At 42.4% G+C, this 17,780-nt stretch overlaps 1 protein-coding gene across 1 annotated transcript; it reads right to left on the bottom strand.

Moving 5' to 3' along the window:
* Positions 1-1,287: 1,287 nt before the first annotated feature.
* Positions 1,288-7,266, bottom strand: KRR1 (KRR1, small subunit processome component homolog). The gene is made up of 10 exons (XM_027655051.1): positions 7,164-7,266; positions 6,468-6,643; positions 5,839-5,973; positions 5,447-5,572; positions 5,275-5,358; positions 4,634-4,690; positions 3,965-4,135; positions 3,717-3,794; positions 3,497-3,590; positions 1,288-1,937 (listed from the first exon to the last, which is right to left on the bottom strand). Exons 1-10 carry the CDS (start codon positions 7,243-7,245, stop codon positions 1,795-1,797), a joined length of 1,146 nt encoding a protein of 381 aa, XP_027510852.1. The 5' UTR covers positions 7,246-7,266; the 3' UTR covers positions 1,288-1,794.
* Positions 7,267-17,780: the final 10,514 nt, after the last annotated feature.

Below are 17,780 nucleotides of genomic sequence, written 5' to 3'. Positions count from 1 at the left end.
TAAGGATTTGATGTAAAAGCTACATTTGATGTAAAAGCTAAAAATTTAGGACTCAGTTGTGAGTCCTAAATTAAAAAAGCAGACTTCCACAGAAAGTATAATTTAAATCCAGGCTGCCACCAAGGTGGGCTATGTTTTCCTGCACTGCAACTCAGGCAACCAAGCATTTAGCTGATGCAGCTGGAAAACACTTTTTTGTAGGATACTTTCACAGCCAGATCAGGTTCCTGAAATGATATGCCAGCCTGCAAGACCACTATGGGACAACCAGCCCTACAACTTGTTTTTAACTTTTTAAACAACAGGAACACTTGTGCCGCTCCATCATGAGAGGGGCCTCATGCAGTTCAGATTAGAGCCAAGGACTCTCCCTTCCCTAAGACACTCATGGTCCTTTGCTGGGTACAGTCAGCCTCCCCCTTACTGGGTTCTCTGCAGACTCCTCTGCTGAAGCACATTCGTGGGGGCACGCTCTCAGAACTGGCATTTAAACATACCGCAGTGTGTCCTGTTGAAATTAGTCCTTGCACTCTGTGAAAGGTCTGAACTCTACCTCACAAACTCTGAACATCAGTCTCCCCTTTGCACTGTCAACTGCCAAACGCCAGTTGGGGTTTCTAAAAAAGCTATCTAACCACATATATTCAAAATTTTTATTTATATGTGTAAGAAAAAAAAATTGGCTATGTTTTCACCTACTAGTTAGAAATAAAAGGTCATCCACCTGAAAGCAGTGAGTGGCACCATTCTAGCATAATCATTTCCCCTGCAAGTGCAGGTGATCAACATTCTAAAACCTGGCAAAAACACTCTTAACAGAGTAACAGAGTCAGGAAATTAATGTGGCTCTACCTCATTACATTTGTTTCTTTAATCTCAAACATATGAAATAAGCAACAGCTGCTCTGCTGGTCCACTTTATTTCATCACATTTTGCATTTTCAGGAAACTGAAAACCCTCTAAATTTCCTTTAAAATAGGGGAAGGACCTCAAAAAAAAAAAAAAAAAAGAGGAACACACTTTTTTAAGACATTCTTGCAAGCAGGAAATAAATTAAAAATATATTTAAAGGTAGATAAGATGATTTTATGCTTTCCCTGTGTAAAGACACTTTGTACCACATTCTGTCTAAAATACCATAAGGATAATGCTAATAAATGACAGTTTATTAATGGTATTAATGGTAATCAATGAAGGTTATGGTTTGTCTAATTCTCATATGAAGCTGTGAGTTTGTTTCCTGGAAAACAACATGTAGGTTGGGCAGTAGACTATTAATTAAAGGATTTAAGAACACTGTATTAAAATAGTTTATTAACATCAAGACAAGACACACACAAATAATCAGCTTTTACAGAAACAAAAGCATAATACAGTAAAAAATCTTGCCCGTTTAGCAAAAGTTATCACCACAACTGAGGCTGTCTGGTAGTCTTTCACAGAAGAATTACCTTGAACTTTCACCTTTTTAGAGTTCTCTGACCCTAAAGTTTAACACTCCACATCAAACTCCTAAATGTTTCTATTATGAAACCTTCCCTTTAGGCAGATGGGATATTATCCAACTCTCTTACTTTCTCAAACACTATAGTGGCACAGATTTTCCTCACCAACCTTGGCAAGTCTGCACAGCTGCTTTAGGTCCACTAATTAAACTGTACTTGTGAAAACAGAATGATCTTTCTACCTAGTCTTTTCTCATCCAGATAATACCGACAGCAAAAAGTCTCCAATCTTCCAAGGGTGAAAATGTTCGTTATTGGAGGAGAAAAGTGAGTATCTTGGATGGTGAATTACTTCTTTTTCTTTTTTTTCTTTTCATCTGCTGCCATTTTTAACTTTACTTCTTCCTCAGGAAGCGCTCCTAATTTCTTTTTCTTTGCATTCTTTACCTTTTCCTTGATGGCTTCAATATCAATTTTTTTCTCAGTGGAGGCTACATAGTAAGAAATATAAAGGTAACAGACATGAATTTTACTTCTTGAAAATTTTAACAGTCTATGAGATGACTTCATATATAAACATAGTAAACTGCATCTTGTGGCATTGGTTAGGACTCATTTTATGTTTACTAATGTTTTTATAGATTGTTCATCTAAGCATTTTTGTTGAAACTCATATTATCTACAAATCTTATTCAGCAGAATTCAAAGGAGAACAGTCATATAAAAAATCCCATACAACTGCATTTGGACACAGATGCCACAGTACAAACTATTATCCCCCACTCCTCAGAACATTACTGTACTCCTCTGAAATTAATACATATACACTGTCTTAGACATAGGTCTATTGGCATGACTGATCTCACATAAGAAGAGAAGAAAATAACTGAGTGCTTATATCTAGAAGATCTTTCATGGTATTTTGTCTTTCTGCAAGTAACTAAAGTGGTAAGATCCCAAACATGCCTGTCCGTGGCAATCCATTATTGACCACTGTTGGAAATAGGATGGGGAAGGGTGGGCTGGGGGCATATGGTGAAGATCTTTGACCCCTGCATGCAGACCTTTATAAGAGACTGCTACAGAATACTGAAGTGAAACACTTAATGCTGAGCAACGTGAATAACCTACTCTTACGTTCACCTAAGTGACGGTATTTTCTCTTTTGAGCACGAGTCATGAATTTGGATCTAACTCTCCTATCTCATACAGTTATTTCCTATATCTAACAGTAGGTACCATATGTCTTCTTTGGATCTCAGTTCTTCTCTTCATACAAACTAGTGCTGTCATCTATTCTTGGAAGACTGAAGGATTTTAGCTCAAAACACGCATCAACTAGAAAAGCACCATATTTGAGAGACAGTGCAGTCAACAACAGGCTCATTGGAAATTTACTGCCGCCACAAAAAAACCAGTACTGTATCAATGCTGCAGAACACATGCTTTTCAAGAAACACAGGCTTTTAAATTCATAAGAAATTGTGTAATACATAGTGTAATAATATATAGGCAGTATAGCCAATACAAAACAAACATAGTATACCTAATCATGAATAGGCAGCATAATCAATGAATCCAAAAAACTGAAGACTTGTTTCTCTAGTGCATTAAGAAAATCATCTGAGAACATAAGCTCTTCCTCTGCATATAGTGGTTTTTGCTTTAACTTTTAAAAAAAGCTATTTACCCTATCTTGCACCAGTACTTACCTGTGGCAAAAGTTTCCAAGTAAATACTGCTTTTGGGTTTCTTTTTAGAAAAGCCACTTGAAGGTAAAAGTTATGACAGCTTCACTATAAGACTGAAAGCCAAAAATTGATGAAGCCAGGACAGCAAATCGAGACTGGGCATTCTACAGAAAATTGTAATTTTACAGGTATAGAATTATTGGCTGCATGATCTTTCTACTGTGTCTGGCAACTCTAGGCATGGCTCTGACCACAGGATTTTTTTGTGTGACCTTTTTTTTTCCTAGGCTGTATCTGTAAAGTCACTTAGCTTAGGAACTGACAATAGAAGGTTTTAGAACAGGAAAAAAAAAGGTTACCTTTCTTTGTTTTTACAGCTGGTTTTTCCTTGGGTGGGATAAAAGCTTTATTTCTTTCTTCTTGTCTTTTCTTGATTGCATCTGCTTGCTTTGCCTGAAGTTACCAATAAAAAGGTCAAGTAGCAGTAGAGCAGGGCAAAAAGGACCAAAAAAAAAAAATCAAATTCCAGGTCAGAAGTCAAATGCTTTTTAACTGGACAGTGGACCAGTACAGTTTTACCTTTATCTCTTCCATTTTCTTGCGTTTCTTCTGTCTTTCTTTCAAGAAGTATTCCCCACTTGCCAATTCTTTATCAATCTATGTACGACAATTACCAAGAAGCCTTAAGTAATTATGGATTATAAGCCAGATGTTTAGTATCAGGAAATCAAGATCTTGACAGAAAAAGCCTCCCAACCTCTTTTTACAAAGAACACAATTTCAAGTCATGCTATATTCCTGCATAACCAAATAAAGTTTCAACTGACCTGGCTTTCTGGCTGTGGAGGTGGGAACGGTGTGTATTCCTTCTTAGTATTTTTCTTCTTAGGCTCCTTGCGTTTTTTCAAGTTCTTCCGCTTAAACTTAGGTAAAAATCTTTCCCAGCTTTGTGTCCTCAGTTCAGGATCTTTTGCTAATTCCCTTTTGATCATCAAAGTCTTCAGTAGTTTCAGAATGTCGTAAAGAAGTTATTAAAAACAGTATTACAGTAACAGTCAAGAGATTCAAAATACAAATTTTACTAGACTGTCTTACGGTGAATGTGCTACATCCAAACCTTCATCTCTCACTTCAGTGAGAGCAGTGGGGCTTAATTATGAACAGCAGAACCAGAAAGATGCATATGTCTCAAAATGGAGACAGAATGCACTGGAGAAGGTGCCTCAGTGTAAGTAAGCAAGTATTAAGCAAACAATCGAAGGGCAAAAAGGTTATACACACTTCCTTTAGTGTTTTCTCACATACTGTTAATGGTATTATGGCAATAATCCTAATAAAATGGAGGATGTCAAAGTCAGGGTTTTTTTAAAGCAGCACACTGCAGAAATTCTCAAATACAGATTACCACATAAAAACATGTAAATTATTAACACACAATTATCTGGGAAAAAATAGTACTTTCTTGTAAACAAAGCCACACAGTGGACTGTGCTAACCTTGATGTTATATATGGGGTGTATATTCTTCATTGTGTCCAGAACAACTTTTCTGACCTGTATTTAATACAAAATGAAGAACAGAAAACTCAGCAAGTACTTCATATTCTAATAATTTAAAATACCAGCTATATTATCTTGCTTCCTCTCCCCACCTCTGTCTCCCCAAATTAGTGAGATATAAAATCACAGAAACATTAAGGTTGGAAAAGACCTCCAAGATCATCGATTCCAGCCTTTAAAAAGCTAACACACAGGGTTAACTAGAAGGCACAGCACTTTAGAAATATAAATAATATTGCCATGTTTCTAAGAGACTCCAGCAGACCCCAAAAAATATATTACTGTCATGTTCCCATGGATCTTATGGTGTCATGAGGAACTTGCTTTTGACAAGCATTCTTCTATATAGGTATTAAAACATATACAAGTATTTTTTCTTCCAAGACAGAATGACCTCAGAGTCTAAAAAAATTCAGCAGCTAAAACGATAAGACTACAGATATTCCTGTAGCTTACTAACACATAGCTGAAAAGTCAGTGAAATACTTGAAGTTGCCAGATTTTGCCTAACACCTGCCCTTGAGCTGGGCACAGAAGTTTGCGTTTGCTACACAAACAGCTCATCTACCTCCCCTTACCTCTTTTAGCCCACTAAAGGGTCCAAGAGCCGAAACAGTGTTGCCTTGCACCATAATATAACAGTTTGTTAACAGTTCCAGGGCCTATACCAAAAAAAAAGAAATTAATTATGAAGACCTGACACAAATTTGGGTGTAAGAATTGTCTGGTTACTACACTTAGAGGAAATACCTTCAGAGTAGATCCTTTTGGCCCAAGAAGCCGTGCTCTTCTTTTTATAAAAGTCTCTCTCTTCCTCACCAGAGAGCCTATCTTAATGATGTCACAGGCAACATCATCCTGAAGGATACGAACTGCCTAAAAAGAAAAGATGCAGTCAATGTCATCTGAATGCAAGTGTACTATTCATAAGAGTCAAGAGAATACTTCAGTTTATTCTTCTCACTTTGCTTTCAGATATATTTACTTTAAATATGTATTTTATTTTACTTGACTCACTTGAAAATCCCAGATTTTCAAAATGTACTCTTTTATAGGACAGAATTTGAGTAGGATATATAATGGACTTTAAGATAGAATATACACATTATGATAGATACAAACTTCCAGGATTTATTACAGACCTGCTCAAATGGAACACTTCTTGCCAGAAGTTTTATTAAATCTCTAGCTCTGATGATTGCATATGGATCAAAAGTCTTCTTAGTGGTAGTGACAGTCATGCTTCCTTCAATTAGATCCAGTGCTGCATTCACATACTGCAGTATTTGAAAAGAAACAGTGCATCAGTCTCTAAATAGGAACCTCAAAATTCAGCTTTTGCAATAAGCAGTTAACAATCAGAATGCCATACACTTAATGCAGATCTATTTTCCAAAATTTCTTAAGCGACTTTCAGCTTAAGGAAATTCACACACACAGACAAAAACCAGACTGAATATATGTCACAAGGCCCAAAGCATCTCCCTCATCTCCCTGAATTTAAGTGCTGAACAAAGCTGTCAGGGTCTGGATGAGAAGATCAGCGGAGAGCTTTGCTAACAGCATCTGTAAAGGACTGCAAGTCGGCTACACAGTTCTTCAGTGATTTTGATGCCAACAAAAAATGACACTGCTAATTCTAAACGCAAGCACAGCAGAAATTTACAAACACAGTATGAGAAAAGCAACTTCCGCTATTTTAATAAGTTTAGTTAAGACATGTGTGCCCCGAAAGATAAAGTGCAGCATCACAATTATTAAGAATTCATACGTGTTCACCCAAGGCTTTCTGCACGAGTGGCCAGCACTCTTTCAAGTACGCTTCTCTATACTTTGGGAATAATGTTGCAAAACTGCTTTCTTCCAGGAGCCCTTTGGGATTATCCTCTCTTGTAAAAGCTGGCTCTTTCCATCCATCTGGCACAGTGAGAAGTTCCGATTCATCAACTGTTATAGGTGTAACAAAACAACAACAACAACAAAAAAAAAGCTGTTGAGTTTTTTTTCCTCCCATTGCATCAGTGACTATTACACATCTCCTCCCCGTTTAACTACAAAAGACAGGGTATCTGAAAGCAGAGGGACAAAGAAGTTTGGTTTAATATTCTCTAAAATCTGGTTTGCATCTCTACTGGCCGTAATGAAGTTGCTGCTTTAAGCTACTTATACTTAAACAAACAAACAAAAAAAATCCACCGCTGAGATATGCGCTGTTGATAAAACATTATATATATATATATATACACACATATATATATAAGGTTACTATACAAGTATATTACACAAGCACAAGGCACGGACTGAGGCAAGGAACCCGAGTACCTTGAGGGCGGGCGCACCACCACAAGCCCCAAGCACCCAACAGCAGCCTCTACCCTCCCCAGCGCCGCACGGAGAGGATCTGCAGCCCTAGGGCTTCCCGACACGCCGGCCGCCAGCCCCGCACGGACCCGGACCCCACCCACACCTGGCGCCGCTTTCTTCTTGTTCTTCTTTTGTTTTTCTGTCGGCCTCGGCCCCGGCTCGGGCTCCTCAGTGGCAGCCGCCATATCCGCCCGCGCGCCGGAAGGGGCGGGGGAAGTGATGCACGACGGGAGGGGCCGGCCCGGGGCCGCTGGGAATGTCAGACCGAAACCGCGCCTTGCTGCTTGTGCGCATGGGGGGTTCCCGCAGATTCCCGTCTGCGTTACTTTGTCCCGCTCGCAGCACGGTCTATCTCACGCCAGCAGGGCTTGGTGCGTGGTGTCCCTGCTGGAGACCTCCCTCGCTTCCTCAGGGTGGCTTGGCAGCCCCTTTGGGACTCTGTGCCTCTATTCTGATTACAGGAACTGTCTCCCAAGATTAATGCCGTGATTGAGGTGAGAGGCATATACCAGGTGTCTTCTTTCCTTCCTCTTCCTTCGTGTGAAACATCTTTTCCAGCCGCATTTTTCAGTTTTGAGTTTTCTGTCGTTACTCTGCAACATAATGGGAAGAACGCCCTGCCTCGTCAAAATGTATGCTGAAGTACAAGCACATAAATAGCTGAAGTACTTAAGTGCTCGTACTTAACGAAAAGGAATTCCTGATTAATATTTCATTGAATAACGTAATTTAAGATTCTCTGGGGAATACTCTGCATCCTCTTCCCTCTCCCTACCTGTAACTGAGAATTTTGTTTAATAAAAGCAAGAATGTTGCCTCCTTCTTTCTCTTTTATGGAGACCATAAAAAGCCAATGGAGTGAAGTACTGGAGGAGACCTTTAAGAGCAAGAACACTGTGAGGCAGCACAGTGTTATCTTTGGCAGGTGTTTATCAGACCTGTCTATAAAAACCTGCTCTTTACGATGTTTAATAATGATGAGAAGGATATTTATATCATCTAATCCATACATAATGAAAATATTAATTAAAAAAATCAGTTTTGACCCGGCCACACACTTTGCTTTGGACCTGTCACCTGTCTTTCGTAGCGTGCTCCAACTCCCAGCCTTTCGCCCACCCCATCTCCCACAGCAAACAGAACTCCAGGATCCCTTATGCCTGGACGCTTGCCATCCAGCTGATGCATGTTTTTAGCCATTTATTTTAATTTCTGTCTGTCCGTATCCTTCAAACAGGGAACCCGCTGTGGGAGCGCTTTCCCACAGAAGGGAAAAAAGCGGGGAGGGGACCCCGTGGCAGAGGGTGCTGCCGGGTCCCTCCGGACCTCTGAGGAGGTTGGTTACTCATTCCCGATCCCGCTAGATGGCACTGGCCGCCACGCTAAGTGAGCATCCCAGACGGAGCTGCCGTCCGCCCAGTGGCTTCTGGAGGGCGGCGACGGGAAGGATGGAGGCGATGGAAACGTGCTCCCTCTTTCCCGCGCAGCACTGCACTGGGTGGAGTCCTGCTCCTGTCTCAGCCGATACCGAGCTTTGGATGCCGAACGCCATTGACAGAAAGATTCAGTGCCTCTGGACGAGCAAATTTGGGAGGCAAATTTGTTTCTCTCAGTTCTTGGATACAGAAGTCTTCTGGGCCTGCCTGCTTAGCTGGTATCCCTCAGTGCTGCAGAGCTCGTGAGCACAGGACGAGGGGCCTGCCCGGGGGTAGGCACCTGGTCGATGCGAAGGAAGGACCAGGGGTCCTGGGGAGGCATTTCTCCTCGGAGGGAATGCAACAAAGTGCATGAAGTGCTCGCTGCATTTCTCACCTGAACAGTGGCCACGTTTTGTGAAAGCGCAACAAAGCAGATTTGGGAAGAATTTGAGGAAGGATAATTAGGTTAGTTCAGCACTTGTTTAGTGTCTGACTCCTTCTATGAGTAAGATGCAACCCACCAAAAAAAAATCACAGGAGTGGACTGTGGAAGGGGTGTGCTAGCAGTGTTTGGCAGTGGGAATCAGCCTCCTGACAGGACAAGAGGGGAGAGGTAGAGAGACTGCAATCCATGGAATTTCAAGAGTGTGAATTAAAATTACAGGCTGCAGCAAGAGAGAAGAGGGAGCCCAAGGGAGAGGCGCAGAGGAGGAGGTGGCACAGCCAAAGCAGTGGGTGAGACAGTGTGCTCTCTGAACAAGCAGTTTTGAAGGTCACAGGAAAGGACTGGTGAAATATATCTTTTTTTTCCTCCAACCTGTCAGCCTGTTGGGTAGTGCGCTCGCTCCATGTGTACACCTCTCATATCTCACCCTCTATCTCACACTTCTGCAGTGGCAATGACAGCCTACTGATGTACCCACTCCTCTCCTGCATCCCAGCCCCTGCTCCAGCTGCTGCTACATGGGGATCGGGGAGCCCCCCAAGCCTCTGTGCTAGAGGAAAAGTGCACAATGTATGGTGTAAGGGGACAAGGGGCCTTATGGAACCCAGCTTCTCCTTTTCAAAGGATGAACAGCCCTCTCCGGTTCAGCGCTGCACTGAAGTGTGTCTTTGCATAATTGAGACAGGTCCACTGAAAATAACAGAAAATAGAGGCAGTAATGCTAACAGGCTTGGAAGTTGTGATTCAGGAAGAGTCTCAGGTCCTCACCTTTCTGATTCTTTGAAGGAGACAGCGATTTCTCATCTTTTTCTCTTACCTCAGTATCTGTGGTCTGGTTGGATACAGGGAAGCCACTTCCCTAAATTCTTTGTTAGGAACAGGGTGCTCCCACAGACCTGTTCCACTCCTCCAGGCAGCCTTCTCAGTCTCCAGACAACAGCATGTTTATATAAGTTTTATTAGTCACTGCTCAAATGCAATAACCAGCCGCTGGTCATCTGGCAGGGTTAGGAAGCTGAATACAGCTAGCTGGGGGACAGTGGCTGATGAGAGAACAGGGACTGAAGCTGGTGCCCAGGTGACTTCAGCTGAGCTACACTGTGATGGGGATGGTGCAGTTCCACAGGAGCTGGGTCCTCTGCATGCTGGGTCCTCTGCAAACTGAGCTCCCAGCAGAAGGGACAGTGTGAGTGCCGGTGCAGTGGTGGGCACAGTTACCACACACCACATTTGGGATGCAGCACCACTGAGATTCCCTGCCCTCAACTGCCCTATCCCCCAGGGTCTGCATGCCCTCCCAGCTGTGTCAGTAACAAGAGACTGTTTTCCAAAAGCAGCTTTCACTGGCAGCACATACCAGGTTCAGTGTTCTAACAGCCCAGTGTGAGATGGAGAGACCCAAGTGCAAAGGGCTCCTGCATAATACAGATCCCAGCCTAGCAAGACCCCTGCAACTGCTGGACTCATTGCTGGGATTGGGGGGACCTGGAGCAGCTCTGTGTGTGTGTAGTTTTTTCCTCTTGAAAACAAGGCAAAGGAATGAAACAGCACAGCCACACAAACCTCCCTTACATGCATTTCAGGCGATAGGATAAAAAGGGCAGTACGCTGCTGTTAGAATGAAGGTGCCTCTTTATTATGCAGTGAAGTAATTATTTCCTAGTCAGTAGATAGGACTCCAGCCACTTGGCACTTTCTTATGTGCCATTTTCCAATCCAAAAGAGCAACTTGGGATTTTGTGATAATTCAGGCAATCAGATGAGCTCATGCACATGGCATTCATTCACTAGGAATGCCACGCAGATCCCATTCAGCCTCAGCACTCATAAATCCATGTGACACTTTTATCTATTTATAAACTTTTAACAGCAGGTTATGATTGTTATGCAAGCCGTTTTCCAGGGATTAATAAGCAGCTTGTGTTGATGGCAGCAAGAAGGGCCATTAACTACTCTGGGACAGTCATCAATCTGTAATAAATGCTCAGCATCTGGATCATTTCTATGTAATTTAATAATCAATACTGCCTTTTGATAGAAATAAATAGAGAATTGTATTTCAACTTTTTCTTGGCTTGCAGTGTTTTTAATTCTTTTAGTTTACAACAGGGCAGGAACAGACACACGGGCAAGCAAGAGCTTCTGCTGGTGTAACAGGCTCTTAAATTATCAACTATTTCATATAAAACCTCTCAAGTGATCAAAATATCATTCAAACTGGCCACCAAAACCAATTCATTAGATTGGAAGGAGAAAAAAAAAATCATGTATTCTCCTTTTTCTGTTAATATAGAGTACTTTCATTATTGGAACAAAACTAGGTCATTGAGTGACTGACACTGGGAGGTACCCTGGCAAAATGAAAATAACCAAACAGAAGCTCCTCCTGCCCAGCCACCCCTTTTGTTTCATTCCCTATCTGGCTAACATGACCTCTGTGCCCTCAGGTGGATAGGGTTGTAGTCTTCATTTCTCTTTCCCTTCTCCCCTTCTCTCTCTCTGGGCACTAGTGTGAGTCAGTTCTCTGGTTTTGTTTTGTTCTTGTCTTTGCTGTCAAATCCAGTGATCTGCAGAGGTGCTGATAGATGATGGTATCAGTACCCCTCACAAACCTGGTCAGGCAGGAACCACACTGCAATGGTGCTGCTGCCTTCTCCATGGAGAGGGGGGAATGGCCAAGCAGGCAGAATTCATCAGAAGTGAGAACAAACAAGTAAGTGGGAGTCAAAAACATGAATTTCAAAAGAAAGAAAGACTTACTGTATCGCCACAGGAATATATGCTAATTCCTATCCCTTTGGGATGTCTTTTAACCAGATAACAAATCTGCACCTTACCAAAAGGACACATAACAACTCACAAATAACAAATATGGACAAATAACAAATATGGACAAATAACAACTCACCTTCACTGTTAGCGGGGTTAAAACCTAGGGAAAAAGCTAACACACAGTCAGGTTTCTTATTTTTGAGATTGGAAAGACGGGAAGAAAATTTTGCAAGAAATAGGGAGGAATATCACTGATGCAATAGTAAAGCTTTTAGAGGTGGCTACCATAAAGACCCTTGTGAAGTTAAGCATGAAAAGATAAAGAAGAGGGAACAGTGTTCATCATAAATTCAGCTCAGCTAAGGGATAGCTGAGTCTGTGAGAGGGCAAGAGCTTCCCTTTGAAAGAGATGGGAGAGGAGAGTACATGCTGAACTCTTAAGAATAACAAGGAGCTGGAAAATGAGAGGACTGCAAATCATAAAAGCATCTGAAAGGGCTAGCTGGAAAAGCAAAACGATAATTTGTGGCAGAAGGAAGAACCCAGGGTAGGAAGAAAGAATCTATGGGTAAAAAAGATGGTATCTTTGTCTGGGAAATGTCTTGATTGAATAAAATTGCTGTCAGTTTGAGGACAAGAAAGGGATGAGAGCCAAACTGTGAAAGGAATTAAGTATCATTATGAAATCAAAACAGCAGGTTTAGATCAAAAGGTCTTTGGAGCAGGAAATGTGCCTAATCACGTGTTCATACGGTGACTGACAGAATGAGGATTTTGTCTTGACTTGAGCCTCTGGGAGTTGTCAGAAAACAAACACCATGCCAAGGCAAGCTGCACCAGGACCTCTGAGATATATACAGAAGAATAAAAATGGGAGAGTTACGGCAAGTGCTCCCGGAAGCTGGGGAGGATGGAGGCAGGGGGCTGAGGAAGGCAGTGGGAAGAAGTGCCTGAATCACAATATTGGTCCAAAGCCTCAGGGGGGAGAAGAGTCAAGTGGGGATGAGAAAGTGATTGGTCCCATCAGCTTCAGAAAATCTCCCAAATAGTGTGGAGGGCAATCACAAATTCCCAAAGGCCCAGCAGGGACAGCTAAGAGAGATTTCTCCAGCTATTGCAGTATCCATCCTATTTGGGTAATGCCTAACATGGGCTGTGTCTGCCAGAGCATAGCTGGCCTAATGGCTCTTGGCTCCCCAAAGGAAGAGGTGTCCCTCGTCACCTGCAGATAGCTGTCTCAGTAGAGCACCACGTGGGGACCAGAGGCCCAGAGGCTCAGGTCTGCTGCAGCACTGCAAAATCCCCTCTGCCTCTGCCTCTCCCAGCCCTGCCACAGTGGGTGCCTGGGGAGCCATGCAGAAAGGGGCTGCTTCTCTCTGAATCAGGGCAGGAGAAGCACCCAAGTCCCCATCCTCCCTGACAGAGCCCTGTGGCAAGGCTTGGCCAGAAGAGCAGAAGAGGAGCTGCTGTGCATCTCCCTGTAACCTTGCAAAGAGCAGACCGTTTCTCAAACACATAAAATACCCTGGGGCTGTGGATTGAAGGTGAAAATTCCCCAGAAAAGGTTGTTAAAATAATTTTAAAGTCCCACCTGAGCAAACAGAGTTTGAACATGGTTTTTATTTAGGAATTTGCAACAATGCTCATGTGCCTTATTCTGAAACACACAGATAAACCACTCATGCAGTCTATTTTTCTCTTGTACTAGAATCTGGACGTTATTATGCAGATTTCCACTATAGCAATATTACAGCAGAATAAATAGCTCTGCTATACACGAAGGGGAATCCTATTACATCTTCAGTAACTCTCAGTAAGCATTATCGCCATTATACCAATTGAAGAGACAGAAGACAATTTTTAATTAAAAATATTTATAGCAGGCATAATATCAACTGCCAGTTTCACTATCCAGTGAATGCATTTTGCAGCTGGTACTAATTCTCTCTTATTTCTACGAGGTTAGCCAATATCAGCTGTTCATTAAGCAGAGGACATTTCAGGAATAACCATATTATATGCTGTAACTAACTGAGAAGTTCTTCTTTTGACAGATTTTAGGAAATCAAGATTGCTTGGCTATGTTATTCTGGGACTTCATAATAGAGAGGTCGTTTCCCAGTGATCTGAGTGGGCTGCATCATCAGTTTTATTCAAATCTACAAAACTGCTTTCCAGCAGATTAGAACATTTTAATTAGCAATATATCTTTTGTCTTCTATCTGCAGTGGAGTAGGGGGTGGGAAATTGATTTCAGCACACCCTTTCTTTTACTGTGAGGGCAGCATAATCAGAAGGTGTCAGCAGAACCACAGGCAAATTAATTTTGAGATACAGAGCTTTCTACAGCCAGCCACACGGCTGCTTCTTGCACTGAGTCGGTCTGGGCTGTGTGGGTGAGCTCACTGCTGCTGACGGTGCCAGACGCTCCAGGGGGCAAAGTCTGATAAGGCTCTCTTGGGTGAAAGGCACGATAACAATCAGCTGGCTCACCCTGAGACACTCTCACATTTTCTGCACCACAGAGCACGTAAGACCTCAGTTCTTGCCCTTGTTAGATGTATGTATCAGTAAATATGCTTATGCATAGCTGTAGATGATGGACAGCTGGCCCTAGAAGCTGTAAGAGGAGCCTATAAGCCTGCATCTTCTGCTGAAGCTGTAGCTCAGGCTCAAAGGAAACTAGTAGACAGAAGGGATAAGCCACAGAGGAACCCTATTCCCATGTATCTCCCACCCTCCTACCTCTCTGTGCTACAGGGTGTTGTCTGAAAAATGGATCTGGAACATTGCCTCCACCAGTTTTGTACCCACGGGGAGCTCTTTCCCCATAAACACAGAGATTCAGCACAGTCAGTTTGTCCTTGGTTTGCATTGGTGTGACTCAGAGGGATCATGGCATGCTGAGTGTTCCAGCCCATAAAATCTAATACAAAACTTCTTGTTTCCTCTATTCACCCCAGGATAGCTGGCAGCCCAAACAGTGAGGAAATCCCCTGGTGATTTATCAAAGTAGCAGCTGGGAACTGACAAACCAAGCGGTTCATCATAACCTGGCATGTGACTTTGCTTAAATCCCATATGGTTATTGTTTTTCACTTTAAAATATTAGCAATGAGTTTCAAAACCTGGCATTCAGTAAGCTGTGTTTCATAATTGGAAAGATCAAACCCCATTTGAGTCTGTGAAGCCATTTACAACATGCATGTCCTTCCACCTGCAACGCACTTCACAGCGATTTCCCCTGGTCCGTATCCCCCATGGCAGCAGAGGAGCCCAGGGGACAGAGCTGGAAAGGCGAGTGATGTGAAGTCATGGAGACAGGCACCTCCAAGGGAAGCAGAGGCTCTCCTGTGGAGGTGATTCAGAAGAAGAGTTGAATGTAGGGATGTGCTCTGAGTCACTTCCAGGGGAGCTTCCCTCCCTCTGCTGCCTGCAGACAACCTGTGAAGAGCAGCTGCTGTCCCTTAATTCGCCTTTGTGAATATTCTGCTTTAATCCATCTGTGAAGCTCGCAAAAGCTGATCTTGCTCTAGGCAACCACCATGCCAGTTATCAACACCTTCAAGAAGATAAGCTCTTCCAGCAACGTATGGGAATGTCCAAGCTGTTACATCCATTTTGTTTTACCTACAGGGAAATATGTATTTCAGTCAACCAAGGAGCAAACTATTTTTCTTGTGCTGATGGCCACAAAGGCTTCCAGAGCACTTTGAACTGAGTGTATGGAATGCAGCAGTCCCAGATCTGAATTTCTCAATAGTCATAATGTCCTAGGCTAGCTCTGATTTTAGCTGTTCCCATTAGTATTTCATGGAGGTGAGCAGTGTGCATTTGAGCAATGTGCCCTTAGACTCCTAATGGTAGCAAGCAAAGTTTCAGTGAAAAAAATTATACTAGTTAACCCTCTAGAAAGGCAGTCTCTGAACAACTGAAGCAGCAGTGTGAAGCATTCCTTCTCATCTTTTTCCTTAGCTGTTCATGAAATGGTGTATGGAAAAGCATAATGCTACTTCCCAAAAATGCCTTATCTGGGTTTAAGTAGAGTTTGTAGGTTGAATAACAGTGAATGTACACCAGTTCTGGCAAAAGAGAGTCAAGCAGTGTATTCAACTCTACAGTGATCTTGAGGACCTGGGTATCCATTTCCAGAGTTGCTACTCAGCTTGGAAAACCACTTTCCTTGCCTTGTAAATTTTCAAGGGTGCAAACTTTCTCTAAGTAAGTGTTTGTACAGGAGGGTAATTTGAGATGATCTTGTGTGAGGTACGACTGCAACACAGACTGCTGGCTGCTCAATGCTGAGTTTGTCATAAAGTTGTCCTTCCAATGTGGAAGGAAATACAGTGGAGCTGGTGGGTGGCAAAGTATCTGTTAAAACAGCCATTTCAATTAAAATGTAATAGACCAAAGTTTGATTGACAAAATTTCATTTTTGCATGCCACCGGGTGAAAGAAAAGAGCCCATCTGTTCTCCAAGCATTGCACATTGTTAAGCAAACTACTCGCTGCTTGGCAGATCAGAACATTAGAAGAAAAAATTTTTTTGAAAAGCCAACTATAGATGAGCATGAATACAAGATGAGTCATTGACGTTTACCCAAAAGCAACATAAAAATGATGGTTCTTGCCAGGAAGTTATGCCAGGGTATTCTCACAGGCTTGGCTTGCCGGGACGGGCAGGCAGAGAGAGAAAGCGGCAGGGAATAGGGGCGCATTCTTCCACTGCTGAGGCTGGCGAGGGCTGCTTGGCTGCTCGCTGCAGGGAGAATGCATGTGTTTGTCTTGACAGACAAGGGGCACCATTATCACATACCTCAGCAGGGTTGTAGATGTCAACCAAATAATTGGTTTTATTTAGAATATGACATCCAACTAGTGAATAAAGCATTTTGGGTGTCCTGGAAAGATTTTATATACAAACCAGCTGGAATCCCATTGACAGGAACAGCCTCTTCCTTTCCCTCTTCCTCCTCCCCATTACTTTGAGTCAGACAGCTGAAAGTGACTAAGAGGAGGTCCAAGAAGCCTGTGCCTTTGAGCAATAAAGTCTACTGGTGCTAAACATCTGATGCTTGTTCATTAAGAGAGACCTGGGCAAGCATTCCATCATTGAGATGAGTATTTAATACATGAATGGGTAACGAGAAAACATATTTGTGGCCCATTCAAAAGGCTGTCATACAAGGAGACTCCAAGTCTGAGCAGGTTGGGAAAACTGCAGGGAGCTTTGGAATTCTCTCAAATGAACTCACACTTGTAAAGCACAAAGTTGCTGTTGCAGATTCCAAGGAAAAGTGAAAAGTACAGTGAGCAGTCAGTTGTGGGACTAGTGCCAGGCTCCAGTCTTCCTTTAGCACAATTACTAGGTTATAGGGAAGAGGGGACATTATGCAACTTCCCATGCACAGCATCACAGCTGCACCCATCCCAATGTTAATCCCATCACTCCATAGCTGCATGAGTTATGTGCTAGGATTTTCCAGAAACTCAGAGAAAGACAGCGCATCCTGGTAGTTCTAGTGCCTCTGTCTCATGGCCAATGGCAGATAGATGCATCTTCTTACTGTGGGAATCTACCATTTGTTCGAGGAAAATTATTCAGTGTAAATATGTTCAAAACAAAAACTGAAAACGACTGAGGACTTCTAATAGTGGATATTGAAGTGTGTTTCAAATTACACGAAAAGGGCAGAAATGTTCAGTAAAGTGCTTTTTCTCTACTTTTGGAAGATGTGGGATACTCACTCCTGTAACAGGAGCAGAACATGTATTCTGCATCCCAAATGACCCAAAAGAGCTGACTGAGAAGGGAATGATTTTTCAGTAGCTTCTTAAGTACCAGGAGAATTACAGAAAATTTGAAGCAAGATTGTGATATGCTAATTAAACAGGAGAAGTAGGAGATCACTGGTTGAAAGCTATAGACTGGCTGGCTGATTTTCATCCTGAGTGAAACTATAGAGAAACTTGATGTGCAATTCCGTGATCAAGAAGATGTACACCATTAATCACTGACACCATTTTTTATAAGAACAAACTGGCTTTATTTAACATATTTCTTCTAGTTTAGAAGTTTGGCTGA

This window comes from Corapipo altera, unplaced genomic scaffold (genome assembly GCF_003945725.1).
Source record: "Corapipo altera isolate COAL_440 unplaced genomic scaffold, ASM394572v1 1, whole genome shotgun sequence".
NCBI classification, from domain to species: domain Eukaryota; kingdom Metazoa; phylum Chordata; class Aves; order Passeriformes; family Pipridae; genus Corapipo; species Corapipo altera.
Note: the sequence above shows the minus strand (reverse complement) of the source record. Positions and strands in the feature narration are given on the sequence as shown.

What these genes read in the sequence shown, in the direction of transcription:
- KRR1 (XM_027655051.1), bottom strand. Translation starts at nt 7,245, where the DNA reads ATGGCGGCTGCCACTGAGGAGCCCGAGCCGGGGCCGAGGCCGACAGAA. An exon ending in ACCCCATATATAACATCAAG is followed by an intron (nt 4,136 to 4,633) that starts GTTAGCACAGTC and finishes AAACTACTGAAG; the next exon opens with ACTTTGATGATCAAAAGGGA. An exon ending in AGAAAATGGAAGAGATAAAG is followed by an intron (nt 3,591 to 3,716) that starts GTAAAACTGTAC and finishes TGGTAACTTCAG; the next exon opens with GCAAAGCAAGCAGATGCAAT.